The sequence below is a fragment of the Chanodichthys erythropterus genome, chromosome 5, assembly GCF_024489055.1.
Source record: "Chanodichthys erythropterus isolate Z2021 chromosome 5, ASM2448905v1, whole genome shotgun sequence".
NCBI lineage: Eukaryota > Metazoa > Chordata > Actinopteri > Cypriniformes > Xenocyprididae > Chanodichthys > Chanodichthys erythropterus.
In genome coordinates, this window is record NC_090225.1 from 8078119 (window position 1) to 8098634 (window position 20516).

General features: G+C 37.1%; 1 protein-coding gene across 1 annotated transcript in view; it reads left to right on the plus strand.

The window, feature by feature from the left end:
- lrmda (leucine rich melanocyte differentiation associated) overlaps positions 1-20516 on the plus strand; it is a 335881-nt gene that overhangs the window by 206594 nt on the left and 108771 nt on the right. The window contains exons 3-5 of the mRNA XM_067385135.1: positions 11173-11299; positions 12533-12672; positions 18956-19082. Coding sequence (XP_067241236.1) covers positions 11173-11299; positions 12533-12672; positions 18956-19082 — 394 coding nt within the window. The remainder of the gene's footprint in view (positions 1-11172; positions 11300-12532; positions 12673-18955; positions 19083-20516) is intronic.

Genomic DNA, 20516 nt, shown 5'->3' on the forward strand with positions numbered 1-20516 from the left:
GAGGTCAGATCGCGCTCTGACAACGGAAGTGATGTCTCGCGCTCATTGAAGTATATGGGCGAGACATCACTTCCGGCACCAGAACGCGTTTTTTGACCTCACTAGCAGGAAGCTGAATGGAATTGGACATAGTGGTGTATTAGAGGTAAAAAAATGATATAAATACTTTTCGGTCGCGGTAATATCTTTTCTTTTTTTTTTCTTTTTTTTCAAAATAAAGACTAACTTTTACTCATAGTAATTCCTCTGCTGCAAATGCGTAATGGTTTCATTCTGTATATTTTAGTCATTGATAATATTTTCCCCCAGTTACTGCATCATTTTCAAAGTCATTGATTTTACTTTTTGGTATTTATCTAAATGCAAAGTGCTCTAAGATTAATTTCCCTCGCAGATAAACAGTGATGGCAGATGACTGTGGTGCCATCTGTAAAGAATAGAATTGATTTTCAGGGCAGCGGTACGAAAGGGAGAATGCATTTGTTTTGCGAGGAGAGGTATAATCAGTCAGTGGTGTCGTTTAAAAGAAACTGGGTTGCACCAGAGACAGGGAGGCCATGAGGCATGAAGAGAAATGGTGTCGACCATTTCTCTACCAGGAGACCCATATAAAGTTACGCTGCAGTGCTTCCAAAATAAAGTGGCTGACTCTGTTTTTACTTTAATCTTAAAAATTACACCTATATTTTACATGATGTTAATGATTTTGGTGTAATAATGCTGCTTACGTTTATTGTGTGGTCTTCACATTGGATAGTTTAGGCCTCAGAGCAGGATGCCTTTAACCCCCTAATTTCATATATTATTTTATATTAATGAGTTGCGTAGAGTATGTGATATGAGTAATTTTATGTAATATATATACAAATACAATAGGCTGCTATACGTAAGCCGTCCGCCATAGTGGATATTGTTGGATATCAATATATAATTTTTGTTGGAAATTCAATGCATAAATGTTTATGTAATATCCATAATTCAGTTAAATACTGTACAAAAGTTTTTGTCTTTATCTCATTGTTAATTTTTTTTAGGAACTTGATCAACACAAAAGATAAGATTACTACTAATAAAAAAAATATGTGTCACGACAGTGTGTAAACGGCTGTTTCACATTACACCTTAATACAAAACCAGTAATACATTGTTAATCCGATTGGATGAGTTGTGCTTGAAACTACTTTAAAATAGCCAATGTAAACACACCAGTTGAATACAATATTAATGCCATAGATACGTGTACGTAGATGTCTCATTCCACCGCTCTAGACACATCAGCGCGCCCGCCATCTTGAAACGTTCAGGGTGTCATCACTCACAGTAAGAATCAATGATGGCACAACATTGCACAGCTTCTGGTTATAAAACCCACCAAGATTTAAATTCCAGAAGAAATAGGAAAACCTTTCACTGGTGAAAATTTGTTGGTTTGTGGTTTTTATATGTATTAACTCAATATTACATTCTTTTACTATGTTATTTTAATGTTTTTACGTTTACTATGGTAACTTTTTAATGTAGTGTCAGCTGATGCCTTCGTCTTGTTGTAGTTATTGTTTAGTTTAGCTAAATCATCATATAGATATTCATTTATGTGAACTTGTCACTGTCAACTTGCTCTCAAATGTTCACGGACCACTCCAATATGGCAGACGGCTTACGCTAATGAGGCCGCTAATGAAGCATCTATGTGTGTGTATATATATATATATATATATATATATATATATATATATATATATATATATATATATATATATATATATATAAATATAGCATTATTCCACAATGCACAATGTTGTAAACAACCTTTATTTACACCCTATTTACGTCAAAACTAAACCAATCCCAATGTAATCCAAGAAGCTGTCTATATTGGAAGCACTCGTCTGCAACAGTCAATACTTTCCTTTACCATATACTGTGGTATATCTGTGGTTGTATAGTCTCTGCAGTGTCTGTACCATTGACAGTCCCACCGTATTCTGTCAGTCCTGCTCTTTATTATCATAAGAAAATGTATCCATCAATTTGATTGTTGCCCTGTCCATGATGATGATGAAAAAAAAAATATCTTGAGGGCCACATTTTGAATAGCACTGCTCAAATTTAGACAACTACAATTTGTGTATATTTGACCCAAAGAACACACAAGCCTGTTCCAGAAGCTGTCCTTTGAAGTGCAGGTTGTGCCTTTTGCATGACTGAAGCGAGGGTAAGTGATTAGACAGCGATTGGACAGACACCCTCGGTACTCTGTAACACGAGGTGATTTGTGCACGTTGCAGCTCAGCTCATGAAGTCCAGGTTGCCCCTGACAGGGCCCATCAGGTCAGTCAGACTTGGCACTGGAAACAAAGTTTGCCAGGGCCGGGGGTCAAACCCAGCTTAAAGAGTCAGCTCTGTCAAAAGCCTCAGACACATTCTTACCTTACGGCCAACCTCGACTGATCCGGAGCTATTAATCACAGCGGAGCGGCTCTGACCTCAGCCCCTTCTCCCTTTGAAGTGTGCTGTCCTTTGCTGCATGAGGAAATCATTTGCTGCCTGATTCAATGAGCCGTCAGCCGAGCCAGCGGACCTAATGACATGTGAGAATATTAACCTCCTACCACTGAGAGCTGTGAATCTTGAGAGGCAGTCTATAATTCACCAGGCGTTTCATCCCTCGCCTCAGTCCTTCTTCTGGTCGAACCCCCGCCCGACCCGATTCAACCCCACCCTAACCCAGCACACCACTGCCTGGTCCAGTCAGAGGATAGTTCACCCAAAATTGAAAATCATCTGTCATCATTTACTCACCCTCATTTCATTCCAAATATGTATGACATTATTTCTTCTGTTTATATTATGAGAAATATAATTTCCACCCCACACAGTTAAAGGGTTAGTTCACCCAAAAATGAAATGTCTGTCATTAAGCACTCACCCTCATGTTGTTCCAAACCTGTAAGACCTTCATTTATCTTCGGAACACAGATTAAGATATTTTTGATGAAATCCGAGAGCTTTCTGACCTATACACAGCAACGTCGTAACCAATTTTAAGGCCAAGAAAGGTAGCAAAGATGTCGTCTAAATAGTCCACGTGACTACAGTGGTTCAACCTTAATGTTATGAAGCGACAAGAATACTTTTTGTGTGCAAAAACAAAACAAATAATGACTTTGTTCAACAATTTATTCTCTTTTCTGCCAGTCTCCTACGCTGTTTACGTTGTAAACACAGTGCAGCGCTTCCGGGTGCTGACGCAGGAACTGGCCAATAATGAGCCTGCGTTCTGACGTAGAAGCAAAACCATAAAGTTATCTTAAAAGTAGTCCATCCCTCTTGTGTTTTATATTCCGAGACCTCTTAAAGGGTTAGTTCACCCAAAAATAAAAATTCTGTCATTTATTACTCACCCTCATGTCGTTCCACACCTGTAAGACCTTAGTTCATGTGACTACAGTGGTTCAACCTTAATGTTATGAAGCAACGAGAATACTTTTTATGTGCCTAAAAAACAAAATAACGACTTTATTCAACAATATCTAGTGATGCGCGATTTCAAAACACTGCTTCATGAAGCTTCAAAGCTTTACAAATCTTTTGCCAAAGTCACAAGAACCACTGAAATTTCGAAACACATTTATGACGTAACGAAGCTGCGTTTACTGAAATCACTTGACTTTGGCAGTTTGATACAGTTTGATACGCTCCAAACTGATTCAAATCAAAAGATTTGTAAAGCTTCGAAGCTTCATGAAACAGTGTTTTGAAATCGCCCATCACTAGATATTGTTGAATAAAGTTGTTACTTTGTTTAGTTTTTTTCACACAAAAAGTATTCTCCTGTAGTCACATGAACTGTTTTAAATACGTCTTTAGTACCTTTCTGGCCTTTTTCAAAGTGTAAATTAACTTGCTGTCAATGGAGGCCTCACTGAGCCATCGGATTTTATCAAAAATATCTTAATTTGTATTCTGAAGATGAACGAAGATCTTACAGGTGTGGAACAACATGAGGGTGAGTAATTAATGACAGAATTTTCATTTTTGGGTGAACTAATCTTTTAAGCCATTTAATGATATGCTTTTTTGAAGTTTGACTGTATAAATCACTATCTACTTTCCTTGTTTGTAAAGCAAAAACAAATTCTAAAGAACAGAATAAATAAAGAGCTGGAACAATTAAATTCCCATATTTTTTTGGCCGCACCATTCCTTTAAGTGACCTTTTGTTATCTCTTCTTATAATCCGCTATTTAAGACTAATTAAATACTTTTTATTACTTTTTACTTTTGTTGTTTTTTTTTTCTTCTCCAAAACACTAAAATTTATCTCTTTATATAACTATTTGTTATTTATATGTGTAATACGCAGTACTGTAATGATAGTGTTGTTAAATGGAGCCAAATTATGCACTGCAGGTTTGTGAATATCCACGTAAATAACAAACCAAAATGTACATTATATATTGGAAGAAAATCACCCAACCAGTGGGCGTCCCCATTAAAACTGCAGGATGACTGCTCCATAAGCCTTTAACACATGTAAATTGCAACATAGCTCAAGCCCATTTCCTTACACATGTGATCTGTAAATTGCTGCCACCCTAGGGCTGGTGACATGTTTGATGTCAGGCGGGGTGGAGGGGCTGAGATTAAGCCAGATAATGGTTGCCTAATACTGCCAAACTGAAGATTTATAGTGCCGCTGCATCTGAAGCATCATGTTTCTGAAGATTGAAAACAGAATTGCATGCAGGTTGAAGGTAGGAGTGCATCTAAGCTCCTTTGGCACATATATTCTGCATGAAGCTGGTGTCAAGATTATATTCAAGGTTGTAAAGTTGATTAAAAAAAAAAACTCTGAGAATGACACAATAGGCAGATGTGGCGTTCTACCTCACATTTATCACAACTGCAGATCATCCTCTGAAAAATAGTTGATTCACTCATTTTCTCTGTGCGACGAGTTTGTCATGTCCTCTGATGGACAGCTTTGCTGTGTCACGTGCATTTTTTCTTTCTTCGCGTTTTTTTTTATTTTATTTTTTTTACATTTATTAAAACCAGTCCAATCCCTGTTTTTACAGCCCCGCTTCCCTCTTTCATTCATTATAGTTTCTTATCTTGGCAGGCAATCAGAACTGCCAGGCAGCCAGTCCATTATGCACATATGAAGCCCATCACTCCAACCGGATTGGCCAATTCATCAAACATTTATCTTTTGCCCTGTGAACAGCGTGTCAATTTGCCTGTCACTCCCAAGCCTTCGCAGCCTCTTCGGAATAAAAACATTACTTTTCCTGCACCGGAGGACGCTTTGATGTTAAATCTCCCCTCTTAACTTTAAAACAAGGCCTAAAGTCTGATTCCAATCCTCACACAGGCAAGGTCCCAAACAATGGGATCCGGACAGCCATCCGCCGTTGACCATACTTTGAGACCGAGCTGTGGTGCTGGTTGCAGATCAGCTGGTATATATGTACGATCTAGAACACCCGTGGCTGTTCTGGGACCCAGTTTTGGCTTCAGACACATGGGTGACACTGTGGAGCTGAGGATATGAGAGAGACTAATATCAAAGGATGATCAGAGCTGCTCTGTCAAGAACAGACACACTGGGGACTCAAAAAAGAGAGCAGAGAAGAGAAAGGCCTTTTAAAACCGGCGAGCAAACAAGGGAATTATTGGCCATAGCAAAGGGAAATATCAAAGCTGGGAGTATCATACAGAAGGAGGCTTTTGCTGAATGGGATCACTGCTGGAACACAGACTCGGAATACAAAGGCAGTGTGAGTGTGTTTGAATGAGCGCCGTGTCTGAGAATGTTATTTGCGGTTAGCGCTATTTGCTAACTCGGTTGTATCAACTCAGCAGGTGTATCTGGATTCTCTCCACTCTTACTCCCTCTGCCTCTCCCTCCCTGGACATGTGACCTGCGAAAGCTGGCTGACTAATGGCTGCAGTGACTGACATTTCAACCAATAATCACAGAGTGTTTTTTCCCCTGTTGTCAGCAGCAGTTTATCAATCAGCATGTCCGCATTAGTATTTGTCTATCGATCCATCCATCTCTGTCAAGCCATCTCTGTGTCATTGTCTGAGCTCTTGTCCTCTTGTTTGGCTTCTTTTGAGGATAGTCTGCATAGTAATTTGTTTTACAGGCCCTGGCTTTGAAAGGTTGACTAACAGCATTTACATGGCGGCTGTTTGAAAAGGCGTGGAAGCAGACGTTCTCAGCGAGCGCTTGTTTCACATGTCAGCAACCTGTCACCGTTTTTTTTTTTTTTTTTTTTTACATAACCTTTGGTAATAATCGAATCGTTTGACCTTCTTTTAATTCTATCAACCTTCTCTGTCAGTATTTTTTCCTCCTCATTCCACTAGTCATTATGTTTAATAATGGGATTACAAGACATCCCAATTTTATGAGCAAGAATTACCATCAGGATGCTATTTGTCTGAATAATTAGCCACATCATATACAAGCTAGTCTCTGTTCCTCAGTAAAACTAAACATGTCACAAAAATGTGAAGACAACACCGTGATGTTGATCCTCTTTTTCATTTTGGTGGCTTAATGAGGGGAAGATTTCCAGAAATGTGTCACCACATGGAGTTATGAGAAAAAAAAGCATCCTAGATAAAGTTTGCTGGTACAATTTGCATAGAGCTAACATTTGTTAGGAGAAAACATCATTAGTCATGTTTTTTATTTGATTGTTTGTGTCGATTGCATCAGCAAGGGCTTGACCATCATTCTTTACGGTTTGTCTAAAACAATGCATTATGTTTTGGACCATTATAAAGTTTCACACTAATTCAATTTTGGCTTTTGCTCAATCGTCCAAATAATGTGATTAATGTCTCCAAAGATTAGATTTATTAAAGCTTTTTTAATTTAAAAATGTCTTTTTCTTACAAAACATTACTGTAAATCACTCAACGCTGGATTAAAAAGGGGTCAACGAAACATTATAGTGCCCGCATTATCCACCAAGCCATTTCTGACCCGTCCTAAATTTGTATCATGATCATTTGGTCGCCTTATTTATGATGTGTAATCGTGTTTTTTCCAGCAGCAGTTGTTTAGCAGCTGGGTCTGTGAGCCATGTGCTAACTCAGGCAGATAGAGCCAGACACGCTGCACTGGCAAACACGTTGAGATATTCACTGTGACAATGAGCTTGATCATAATTATCTTAACAAGGAGTGGGTTCATTGGCGTGGCTCGTTAAATCTATCTCTCTTTCCCACTGTCGTGTCTTCCCGTCCATCTCTCTACTTCTCGCCTCAGATCAGACGACGCTCTCTGCATTGTGCTATTCTGTCATTGTGGTGTGACTTTGAAGATGGTGGTGAAAATGTGCAGTCAGTTTTGGATTCCCCATGGGGACGAGGTGTGAGTCAGAGAGGTTCCTACCTGAGATTGTTTTGTGTGTGATTGAGGTTTAGATTGCTTGTGTATTGACATTATTTTAGTTTACATAAGTGTATGTACAAGGTTTACTCGCCCTCAAGTTGTTTTTTTATTCAGTGGAATACACTTTTTGGTAACACTTTATATTACAGTGTCATTGTTACATATATTGCATGCAGTTACTATAGTAATAAATATAGATTATGGATTAGGTACATGCAACTAACTCAAAGTTCATAAAGTCCATACGATTTGTACAGTATATTCAAATAATTTTGAAGTGTGACTTAGGCAGATGTGGCATGTTCATTTAAATATACAAAATGCAGTATTATCTATAAATACGGTAACACTTTATTTTGTCCTTGTTTCTTGTTACATGTACTATATATATATATATATATATATATATATATATATATATATATATATATATATATACAGCTATGTAAAAAATTAAGAGACCACTTCAAGTTCAGAAATCAATGTTAAGTGGTCTCTTAATTTTTTCCATAGCTGTATATATATATATATATATATATATATATATATATATACAGCTATGTAAAAAATTAAGAGACCACTCCTAGTTCAGAAATCAATGTTAAGTGGTCTCTTAATTTTTTCCATAGCTGTATATATATATATATATATATATATATATATATATATATATATATATATATATATACATACACACACACACACACACAGGGCCCTATTTTGACGATCTAAACTCAAAGTGTAAAGTGCATGGCGCAGGGCGTGTCCAAGTCCACTTTTGCTATTTTAACGACAGAAAAACGGTCCGTGCGCATTTTTGAAATGGGTTGTCCCTATTCTCTTAATGAGTAATGGGCGTAACGTTCAATAAACCAATCAGAGTGTCATCTCCCATTCCCTTTAAGAGTGACATGCGCTCGGGCCATGGCGGATTGATATTTACATGGTGGAATTTGTTGGCGGAAAAGCTGAACCCTTTTCAAGCAAAGAAACCGATCTGCTCGTGCGCGAAGTTAAACCGGGCTTTCAAATAGCTCCGCGCGATGAGTCAGTTAATATATATGTGTGTGTATTGGCACGATTGTTCAATTAATTAGCCAATTTCGTTCATCATTATAAGTAGTAATAGGCTGAATTGAAAATAGGTAGCATACACCCAATGACTATTCATCATTACATTTTTATATTTATGTAGCCTACACAATAATATTCTTTTACACTGTAATCCTTTTGTTTTTAATATTTGACATGTTTGTGTGATGCGCATCCCTGTGTGTAATAAGCAAAGTCAATGCGCACTGTGAAAACGCACTGTGGACGCGCCCATAGGCGCAGTTTCTACCAACGCGCTCTAACAAAAAAATATTGTGCCATTGACTTTAGACTTTAGACCAGGTTTGAGTTGGTCTATGGCACAGTCTATTTTCAGCTCCTTAAAATAGCAATGCGCCTGAACACACCTCTTTTTTAGACCCATGGGCGCACTAACTGGCGCAAATGCATTTACTAATTTAAGGACGTGGCGCTGAAGGGGAAAACGCGAACGGTGCCGGACGCAAACTAGCAAACACACTTGCGCTGCGCCTTGCGTCGCATTGCACCGGGTGTATTATAGGGCCCACACACACACACACACACACACACACACATATATATATATATATATATATATATATAAATATATATAGTATAACAGTAGTATAACAGTATATTATGCATAATTCCATTCAACTAACCTTAAACCAAGCCCTATTCCCAACCGTAACCCTATAACACGTTGTTAATAAATATTGCTTAATACTTAAACTGTAACAAGGACACCAGTAAAGTGTAACCATAATAAATGGCAAGCATTAGTCATGTAATATAGCACACTATTATTTATTAAATATGAACTATGAACTGTTGTCGTGAAAAGAGCTGCATGAAGATTTTTTTGAATTTTTTCTCTTTGCATTCCATTGACAAAATAGAGTGATATATGGACTGTATTTGAACTGTATTGAAGCTGTTTCTGCCTCAGAGAAAGAAAAAAACAACAACTATATATATGTATATATATATATATATATATATATAAGTAAAAATAGTTTTATTTTTACTCTGGGGCAAAAATTGGGCTTCCACGGGAAAGAAATAAGGAGTGAGTAAATAACAGAATGTTAATTTTCAGGTGAGCCGTTCTTTTACATGTGCTTTACTAATTAATCATTCAGTTAGCATCATATTTTGAAAGTTTTCCATTTCTACACTGTACAGATGCTGTATATAATGGCAGCAGAAATGTTTAGGCACAATGTGTTGTGGGTATATTAGGGCTGAATCCCTGTTTGTTGTTGTGAATGTGATTTGGCCGCTCCCTTGGCTGTGAATTTAACTGATTAAATCACCTTTTGCACACAGCAGTAGTGACACGAAAACAACAATTAATAAGCAACCCCCCTGTGACGCGCGGATGCCTCTTAACTAAGCGGCTAATAACATTACACCCACCTAGATACAGCTGAGGCAAACAGGTGGAGGGGGCTCGCAGAACAGCTTTCATTTATCGAGCAGGGACATTTCTCTGTACGAGTTTGGTGCGATTTGACTGCACAAATAGAACGTATTTCTCTTGTGGTTGGAGTACTTGGCTCTCTGCTTATAGGTTTGCTTTCTTTCTCTTCTAAAGCCCATAAAATTTCATCAGCCATGTTCTACATGATAAGAGCGAGGTATTTGCATAACACAACAGAGTTTTATGAGACTGATGGCAGGACCGATTTACAATAGTTGGGTGTCATCCAAAGACAGTCTTCACCTGGCTAGATATCAACACTTCCCAGATTGCCATGGGATTTTTCACGCAAAAGATCTCACGACAACAAATCCATAAGATTATGATATGCAGGTGTTATTTTTCCATTTTGTCCCAAGAGCGCCAGAGACTAGCATCTAGTTGTCATCGAATTGTTCTTTGCTCAAGGAGGCTGACAGACCTAAATGTCAATTAAGTAAGGGTGGACACATTAACATTGTAGGTTGTCAGCCTCTGCCATTTGAGGGATTAGAAACACACACCCCGGCTTTTATGCACCATCCACGGAATGAACTTTGCAAGGCCCCGACATTACCCTGAGCACCACCCTCCATCATGTTTATGCCAGTGCAGGGCGAGGAAAAGACCCAGACAGAGCGCAAGTCCTTGGGGACAGTGTGCGTGCGGGGATTAGGTGTCACTATCGGGAATAAAGGGAGAAACGTCCAAGTTTTCCCCCCTAAAAGCAGTTGTTTTTAACTGTAAGTGGCTCATCTGAGAAGTTGCAGAAGTTGTACTCATTCCATTTGTGGCTTAGGCATTATAGTTGCGCTGGGAAAATGATGGATGACGAGTTAAATTTGTGTTGGGGGAGTGAAGGTGAACTGTGACAGAGTTATTTATCTTGGGAATGGAGGGTTAGGGTCAGGCAAAGCTGGGTGCCTGAAGGCACAAGACATTGACAAATTCATCCCGCACACTGCATTTCTGAAGCCCTTTTGTTTTGAATCCTGGCTACTCACGAGTGACCCTCATCACTCACGCTGCCAGCGTGTGAAGGATGCCGCACCATGCCAGGGGATCTTAGCGCCACTAATTCTTATCATTCACTCTCCTGACAGTCCCAAGCCCAAACTATTCCGGCCCGTGAAAGGGCCCGCCTGAAATATTTATTTCTGCACATAATGGCTGCTCAGATTTAGGGCCATATCATTTTTCCTCTCTTGCCTTATCATTGCAGGTCACTGACAGGCCTGAAAGCGTTCAGCCAACTGGAAGAGCTGATTGTGGACAACAATCTTCTCGGAAATGACCTCCGGTTGCCCAGGCTACCACGGCTCCATACCCTAACGCTCAATAAGAACCAAATATCCTTTCTCAAGCTTTGCTTTTCCCTTCATGCTTGAACAAAATGACGGGATATGCTGTGATTTTCTGTGCGATGCAGTGTAGGATCTCCTTTTGCCACACTTCGTCTCTTTAAATGATGTTATTGTGTTAAATTGAGCTCCTGTCTAATGGGGTTGCTTGATAAACTCACTTGAGTTTGTGCCATGGTGACCTCTAGTGGAGGAGAAGCAAAACAAAATATCTAGTACAGTCCCATGACTGAAAGATAAAACCCCTTTAGACCATTTTCTAAGAAACGGATCATATCATGATGACCTATATTATAGTTACAGTAAATTAGCGTAGAGACACATGACCAGAAAGCAGAGCAAACAGACTTTGTTAACCAATCTTTGAACTCCAGTATGGCATTAGCTGTTATTAGCTAACAGAGTAACATACAGTACCAGCTACCCCACGGCAAAAGTAAATCTTTGATCAAATTTCAAGTTTCCAGCTGTTGACAGTCAGCAATTACAACACTACTACACGTTACACTTAGTTTGTGTGATGAGACGCAAAGAGAAATAAATGGCAAAAGTAAATGTGCTAGCCTGATGAAAATTTATGCTCCGCTGTTTGTCGCTGGATGCTATCCATCTACATAATAATGACGCAGCCTCACCCTCTGTTCTCCAAACAGCTCTCCTCCGACAGAGTGTCAGCAGCTCAGACCCGAATTCTGCTGTGAAGTGGTCTGCACATGCTAATGGGCCAATTATTTACATCCTGTAGTGGCCTGCTGCCATTGAAATTCAAGTGCTGCATTAGTGTGGTTGTATTTTGACACGTTTCGGGCAGCATTTTCCAATGAAGTGAATGTATTAGTGATGAATTTGCTGTGAAGTGGCTGTTTGTTTCCCTGTGCTGGGTGAAGGGGAAGGGGGTGTCCATGGCTTAGGGAGTCACTAACTGTTTTTACCACAAGGCATCCATCATTTTGTCAATGTTTTTAATGTTCTGCACCAAGCCACCCAGGAAATGGGAAGAGGAACGGGGGAAGAGAACGGCCAAACTCGCAGCAAATGCCAAAATCTCGCCCTTAAATTTACCCGCTCTTTGTGTTCTCTAGCATAATGCCTATTGAGCTCCTTTTGAAGGGTTTCGGTAAATTTGACAGAGTTGTGCTGGCTGGCTAGGCCAGGGGAGAGCGCAGAGTAAATGCTAATGTAATTAACAGCCTGGATTCCTTGACCTCTGCCCTGTGACACTTCACCGACATCGAGGCCCTGCTGGAGCATTTGGTGGAAGTGACGCCAGCCCTGGAATACCTGAGCCTTCTGGGAAATGAGGCCTGTCCCAATCAGCTGGTCAGCATGGATAAAGATGAAGACGACTATCAGAGATACAGGTCAGAACACTGTCATACTGATGGACAAGCACAGTTGTCATTTTGAATGTAAGATTTTTGTCTTTGCAATATCTGTACTATTACAGAGTAATGCAAAAGTATGACACTGCATTGAAAATTTGGGATTTTAAACTTGGAAAATGGAGGGATAAAATAAAATAATAAAATAAAATAAACAAAGACGAATAAAACTCGTGTGGCAAATGAATTAGGAATATTTCAGATTTTGCACTATATACACTACTGTTGAAAAAGTTTTTGAAAGAACTTTTATTCATCAAGGATGCATTAAATTGATCAAAAGTGACAGAAAATACATTTATAATGTTTATAATGTTATTTTGAACATTCTATTCATCAAAGAATTGTGAAAAAAGTATCACGATTTCCAAAAAAAAAAAAAAATTAAGCAGTACAACGGTTTTCAACATTGATAATAATAAGAAATGTTTCTTGATTAATGAATCAGTATATTAGAATGATTTCTGAAGGACCATGTAAAACACTGAAGACTGGAGTAATGATGCTGAAAATTCAGCTTTGCATCGCAGGAATAAATTAAAATTGAAAACAGCAGTTTTTAAATTGTAATGATATTTCACAATATTACTATTTTTTTATCAAATAAATGAAGTCTTGGTGAGCATAAGAGACTTAACATTATTTTTTTATTTTATATTTACTGATTCCACACCTTTGAATGGACACACACGTTGGGTTTCCATGTTTTATGGCGACTTTCCATAGACATAATGATTTTTATACTGTACAAATTGTATATTTTATCCCCTAAACACCCTCAAACACATCCTATCCTAGAAAACTTTTTTGCATTTTGTAAAAAACTTTAGTATGATTTATAAGCTATATTCCTTATGGGGACCACAAGGTTTGGGGTTGGTAAGAATTTTTTATTTTATTTTTTGTTTTTTCCTTTTTTAAGATTTTCACTAGCAGTCTTGACCTTTGGGCCTCACTGTATATGAAATATTTGGTATCCTGAAGCAAAAAACGTTTTTTTTTTTTGTTTTTTTTTTTTTTAGGTACTCATGAATTTATTTTGTTTTGCTGATATGTTTTTATTTCTCCTGGAAAAAAAGAGAAATACCCCAGGAGTGTGTAGTTTGGCAACTTTCAGTAATCTTTTATTTGGATGAACGGCTGTTGCACAACACCATAAATCACATTGCACAAGCAAAGACTGATACTTTAGGCTATAACCACACTCCTCTTAAAGCTACTTGCCTCCTTTTTTCTTTTTCTTTTTGTAGACTTGCAAAATCGATTTCAGGTGTGAATTGTGATAACCACAAATGAGTGTTTGCTATCCTTTCCTACAAGATGAAACGATGCATTCATTATCAAGCCCAGGCCTATGGGAGTGCAATGCCACGCTATGTTACCACCATTTGTCAGGTTTTCAACATGAAACCCAGCGGTGGGAAGAAGGGAGAGAGAAACACATTCTTTTGTCTACCTTAGACCTAAGTGCATTTTTCTTGACACTGTGTTCTGTATGAATCATTTACTATACAGATGAACCCAATAGGCGCCACTCTCGCGCAATGTCTCCCATGCTTCACTTGGTGCAGAGGGCGACCATTCTTTCCCTGACTGACAGCAGCTGTGTGTTTGTGATGTAATATTCATAATGTGTCACATAGTAATACATCAATTTGAGCATAATGCAGATTTTATGTCTGACAGGGTTAGGCACGCACCCAGGTCATGGCAGGACTGGCCTTGGGCTATGCACTTCTCAGACTGCGCCCTGAGAACAAAAAAAACAAAAAAAAAAATTAAAAAAATAATATGACCCGCTTCATAACTTGGTGAAATATCGCACGCCTCTTTGCGCTCTTTCAATTAGTCAAATGAAATGAACAGGCGTAAATGTACACTCGGCTGTATTTTACAGCAGTCGCTCGGCTCATTCATCATTGTTTACTTCTGGGGCTCGAGGAGTTTTTTTTTTTGTTTTTTTTTCCCTCCCTTTAGCTGAAGTAGTTCAGCGCTCGACACAGCGACAGCCATCTGTGGTAAAGGATGTATGTCCTGTCTCTCTGGAATGCTCTCCAGCCCATGCTGTCTGAGATTGCATGTTTGTCTCTTGACATCATGACGTGTGTGTGGGCTTAAATATCTGTGTTTGCTGAAGATCAGAAAGTTTAGGGCCAGTTTTGCCTGGGGTGCTTTAAACAACACTTGCTGCAGAGCTGCTCCAACCATCTGTTAGATCAGCACTAACAATTTCACAATCATCAGGAAAACACCTGCATATTTCCCACTAACAGTTGCTGTTATTATGTTTGTTTGTTATTGAATAATAACTGTAAACAAAACATATACCTACACCATACTGCTGCCAGTCACTCTGGAGGAATTTGTTACTTAGAGTTATTGGTTGTTTTGCTAAGGAAAGTATAACTGTTACTGTTGCACATATTTAGTTAGGGATTTAAACAAACAAAATAACTCTTAAGCATTCAGCTTCAGTGTGTAACTTGTGCTGTGTAGTTTGTTCTACTGACAGTGATACATTTTTGAGGAGAGTGTGAACTTACTTTTTAAGAATTAGCACTTTATCTGTCAAGAAACATGCATCTCATACACACTCTATATATACATTTATGCTGGGTAGATTACTAACAAATTGTAGTCCTTTACAAATTGCATGATAAAAGTTGAGGTCAGTAAAGTAATCCATTACATTACACATTTTAGTGTGAGCCGTGAATCTGAAAATACTGTCAACAGCCAGAAAAAAAAAAAAAAATCACAATTTTACATGAACAAACCCTTCGGTAAAAACCTTCAGAATATGGATAAGAATAAAACTGTAAAATGTTGTGTATGTAAGTACTGCTGAAAGGGAGATTTCTGACTCGGTGCAGGAGAAGAAAAATCATTTTGAGAAAACGTCTTTTTAAAGACGTGTATTGTTATTGAAATATACAGACGCAAATAGATAAAGTGCAACAAAACCAACACTTAAAAGTGTATTTTGGATGTTTACTTTCCACTAGTTTGAAAGCCAAATCTCAAAATACATGACCAATACATGGAAAATGGCTGTTTTTGCCTGTCTCACCTTAACTTAAAATCTCATGTGGTACTTTAAGTAAATATATTATGTTAAAGAGGTTCAGCTGACAAAAACAGAGAAAAGTTTGTGAATATGAAATTACATGAATTTGTGCATTTTAATATGTTTAATACACTAAATGTGCAATTCCACAAAATTAAAGGAACTTCAGAAGAATCAATAAATTGTGAATAATTTACTGCCATTGTGTGACTAATATGTAGTCATGTAAGCAATAAAAAAGTAACTGTAGCCTGATAACAATTTTTTTTTACAATGTCATATAATATAATTACAAGTGCTTAACACTTTCCCCACCATTGACGGAAATTTTTGTCATTTATGAGACAACACTTGGCCGCCATTTACGGAAATTTTCGTCATTTATGACACAATGCTTCTTCGCCATTGACGGAAATGTTCGTAATTTGTTATTCAGTGTTTTCACTCTTATATGGTAGGGGGCGATATTACTCAACTTCTGAAAGAATACAGAATCTCTGGATCAAAACACTGGCAAAAAATAAGCAGAAACATGCGATAAAAGCATTGCTTATGCACGTTGTAGTCTTTGAAACAATTTTCTCAGATTTATTTTTCAAAAAAAATAGCTTTTTTTTATAAAACTTTCCCACATTCAAGTGTTGATTAAAAAAAGAATGCATGAAGCTAGAATAGATTTGTTTTTTGTTTGTTTTATTTTTTGCAGAGGCTTTGTTCATTCTTTTGATATATTACGTGTTCAGATATTCATACAAAATATATATATATATATAGAAATTTTTGTGAAAATGATCAAAAATGCTTGCAGTGGCTGGCAACTTAAAAACAAACAAACAAACAAAAATGCTGGTGGGAAAAGAGTTAATTTTTGGAATATGATTAAGTAATCTAGATTACATGTAATCGGTTACAACCCAGTGTGTGTATGTGTATATTTATGTGTGTGTGTAAATAGATATATTTACAATGAATTAATCACTTAAGCAATACAGTAATAAAGTATAATAAAGTATAAAGCAGGCTAATATACATTTTGATAAATGTATTAAACATTGTGTTAAACATATTTTATTAATTTTAAGTTAACATGACCTAAAACATACATTTTGTAAAAAAGCTTTTTTGTTTGTTTGTTTGTTTGCCCTGGACCACATTAAATCCCTGACCCCAATTGAATTAAAGCTTCTCCACATTTTTGTCACTGTACAATAACAATGTAAAAATAAATAAATAATAAAAAACTCTTCTTCAGAAAATGTAAAAAAATAAAAATAAAAAAAAATAAAAAATCTAGATAGCTATATTGTACATTTTAATTTGTGAAAACGTACACATGCAAAATATACACACTGGGGTGTTTATGCAAATAGAGCTTAACTCTGAATAGATGTGGTGGAAAACACATCCCCACACGTTTTTGATTCAGGCTTATCTCAATACGATCAATCTGCAATTGTGCTCTCTGTGATCCATCAGGAATAAACACGTAGCATGGGTTCGCCTTCGTCCTTCATCATTGTCATCATCATGGGTTTGTTGCTGGCTTTTGCATGAGAGCTCGGTTGGGAATCTGTCACTGCCCATATACACATCTGTTCACACCCTCCACTTAGTGTCTCTCTCTCTGTCTGTCTCACTCTCTCTGTCTCTCTCTCTTTCTATCTCACTCTCTGTTTGAAGTCTTGACATGCCTCTTCCTCCATTCCAGTCATCCTGTGAAAGAATCTGTTGTCATCTATGTATTCCTGCTATTATCTCACGTCATTTTCTCTCCCTGAATGAAAGACAGAGAGTGTGTGAAAGCGTAAAGAGATATCTGTGAAGCTACCGGAATGACAGCTTGGCAGATTCTGTCAATGTGGAGTTTTTATCTGTTTATATGTTGTCCCTATTATTTATTTATTTATTTATTTATTTATTTATTTATTTATTTATTTATTTACATATTTTGAAGTTAATTACCCATTTACAAATGTTGCTATAGTTAATTTAATGCATTTTGAAGGAAATGTTCATGTAAGTTTTATTTTATGTGGTTGCCTTGCAGATATGAATTAGTTTCCTTCATTTAAATTTGCTGTATAGGGGAGTTTGAAGTTTTTTTTTTTTGTTTGTTTTGTTTTTTTCTCCCCCACACTCCGTTTTAAGACTTATTGACACTGCACTGGATATGGATATTCAAACTTTAAAATAAAATAAAAAAAAATAAAATAAATATTATTTTTGATGTGAAATACCCCCTTCCTAAAATATAAAAGCAGCTATATTTTCATGTGTACAGACCCATTTTCTTACTGAGTAAAAAATAAATAATAATAATAAGCATTATATTTTTAAATTACTAGCTTTATCAGTATACAATGGAAGCTTGTTTCCACCATTAAATTAAAAAAAAAGGTAATTGTGACTTTTTATCTCACAATTTGCATCTTACAATTCTGACTTTTTTTCTCAGAATTTCGATATTGAAACTCGCAATTGTGAGTTATAAAGTCAGAATTGCGTCATAGTCAGAATTCTGAGATATATAGTCACAATTCTGACTTTCTCGGTATTGCAGATTTTTATCACACAATTCTGACTTTATAACAATTGTGAGTTACAAAGTCAGAATTGTGAGATATAAACTCACAATTCTGAGAAAAACGTCAGTCTTTTTTCTCCTCACAATTGAACTATATAATATGCAATTGCAAGTTTATATCTCGCAATTCTGACTTTATAACTCACAATTTCGAGTTTATATCTCGCAATTCTGAGAAAAAAAGTCAGAATTGTGAGATAAAAATTCACAATTTCCTTTTTTATTTCATGGCTGAAACAAGCTTACATAGTGTACTAAATGCAAAACAAATTACTGAAATATTATCTTAAAGTATTTACAATTAGTTGATTATACATGGAACATTTGCTTCCTTCAAAACAATAACAACAACAAAATTCCAGCACATTTAAATATTATTATAAACTTTACATAGGACACAGAATGACTGTCTATGTAGCTTGGTTTATTGCAAAAGACATTCTTATGACTTTTTTAACTGTTAAATGTGTTTTAATTGTTTAAACAAAATTGTGTAAACTGCTATAAAACAACATAAAATGTTACTTTTGTGACCTGTAGTCTAGAATGCTGACTGGTTAGTAAAATCTGCTTTGTATGATTTTTTTTTTTTTTTTTTTTTTGATCTTTAGGTATTTTGTACTACATAAGCTGCCAAATCTGAAGTTCCTGGACACCAGGAGAGTGACCCAGTGGGAGCGGTCAGAGGCCGAAGCACGTGGAGCTTTCATGAAGGTGGTCAAGCCAAAAAATGACCAAGTAAGTGCTTTGCTAGAAAGAGAAAGACCGAGACATATGACACATACACATACAGGGATCAACAAACTGTTTATAATCCGAGATCACTGACTGTATCCCAGATTTAGACATTTAAAATGGTCTGTGGTTTAGCGTGTAACTCAGTAGCTGGTTAAGTGTTACCTTTACCTTATGTAATGTGGGCGAATAACTGAACACCCTGACCCTGTAAATGATTTGTGTAACCCTCCCCTTTCTGTGCAGATGACTATAAGAACTTAAAAGGCTAAGGCACCGTAAGCTAATCCATCCCACTCCTTCTTAGCTTCCATTGTTTGTTCGTAGCAAATTGTCAGAATCTCTTAAGAGGTTACTTGTACGCAGCTCTTTGAAGACGTGCCCTTTCAATCTTGCCTGGCTGTTTAGAGGAGGGTCTTTTTAATGACCACGACCTGACCTCTTTCTGTATGCATGAGCCCAGATCAAAGTGGACGGCGCCTGTCCGATCGGCCTTGCTTCGCACGGCGTGACAGCGCTCTCGATCGGAGTGACAGCTCACGTTCACGACAGTCACCATCGCTTAATTATCCATCGCACACACAATTATTTCTCTCTCCGGCTTGCGTTTGAAGGAGTCCTAATCTTCAAAAACATCTCCATTCTTTTCTCCTCTAGAGTTTATGAAGGAATGGCTTTAGTAAGATTTGATTTCATGTAATTGTACAGTCATTAAATATTTAGCTTGTGGTTGAACCAGGTCTTGTCTTCGCTACTTCCCAAGAGACATAGTGAAGCAAATATGTATGTGGATGCTTACTGTATGTGATTCGATGCTGAGTTTAAAAGAAGAGAAAGAACAGAGCATTTATCATAGTTAGCATTTAGACGATAGTGACGCTGAAGTCACTTTTTTGTTTGGAAAAGTGAAAACCATACAATGAGTTAACCTCGTTCAGGCATGTTTTTAGTTTGGAGGAGATTTTGTTGATTGGAAAATGAGAAAAATGACTGTAAAGTGGAAAATAAAGTGTTGTGCAACCTGTCTGCTCAAATAAGACAAGACATTTCAGGACATGCCATTTTGAGAGTGATTGAGATGAATAAATGGCCACACGTGAAATAAATAAAACAGTAACATAATGCCACAGTAGATCCATTTTAAGCCCAACCATTGAACAGTTCCAGCATTTAATACTTAGCACGCTGCTGAAAAAGGGGACCTGTTTTAAATATGTCAGAACCGACCTAGATAGTGTTTATAGAAGTTGTGCAGAGTTTGCATCTAATCCAAACGTTTTCTTGAAGTAATCTGGAACATATTAGAAATGGTTTAAAATTCTTTTACAAAGCATTCTGTTTTTCAAAATGGCATTATGTTATGCTAAATTGTTATTATTTAACATTATATGTCTTGCATGTTAACCGTTGCATCATATTTTTCTTTTTCTGATCAAT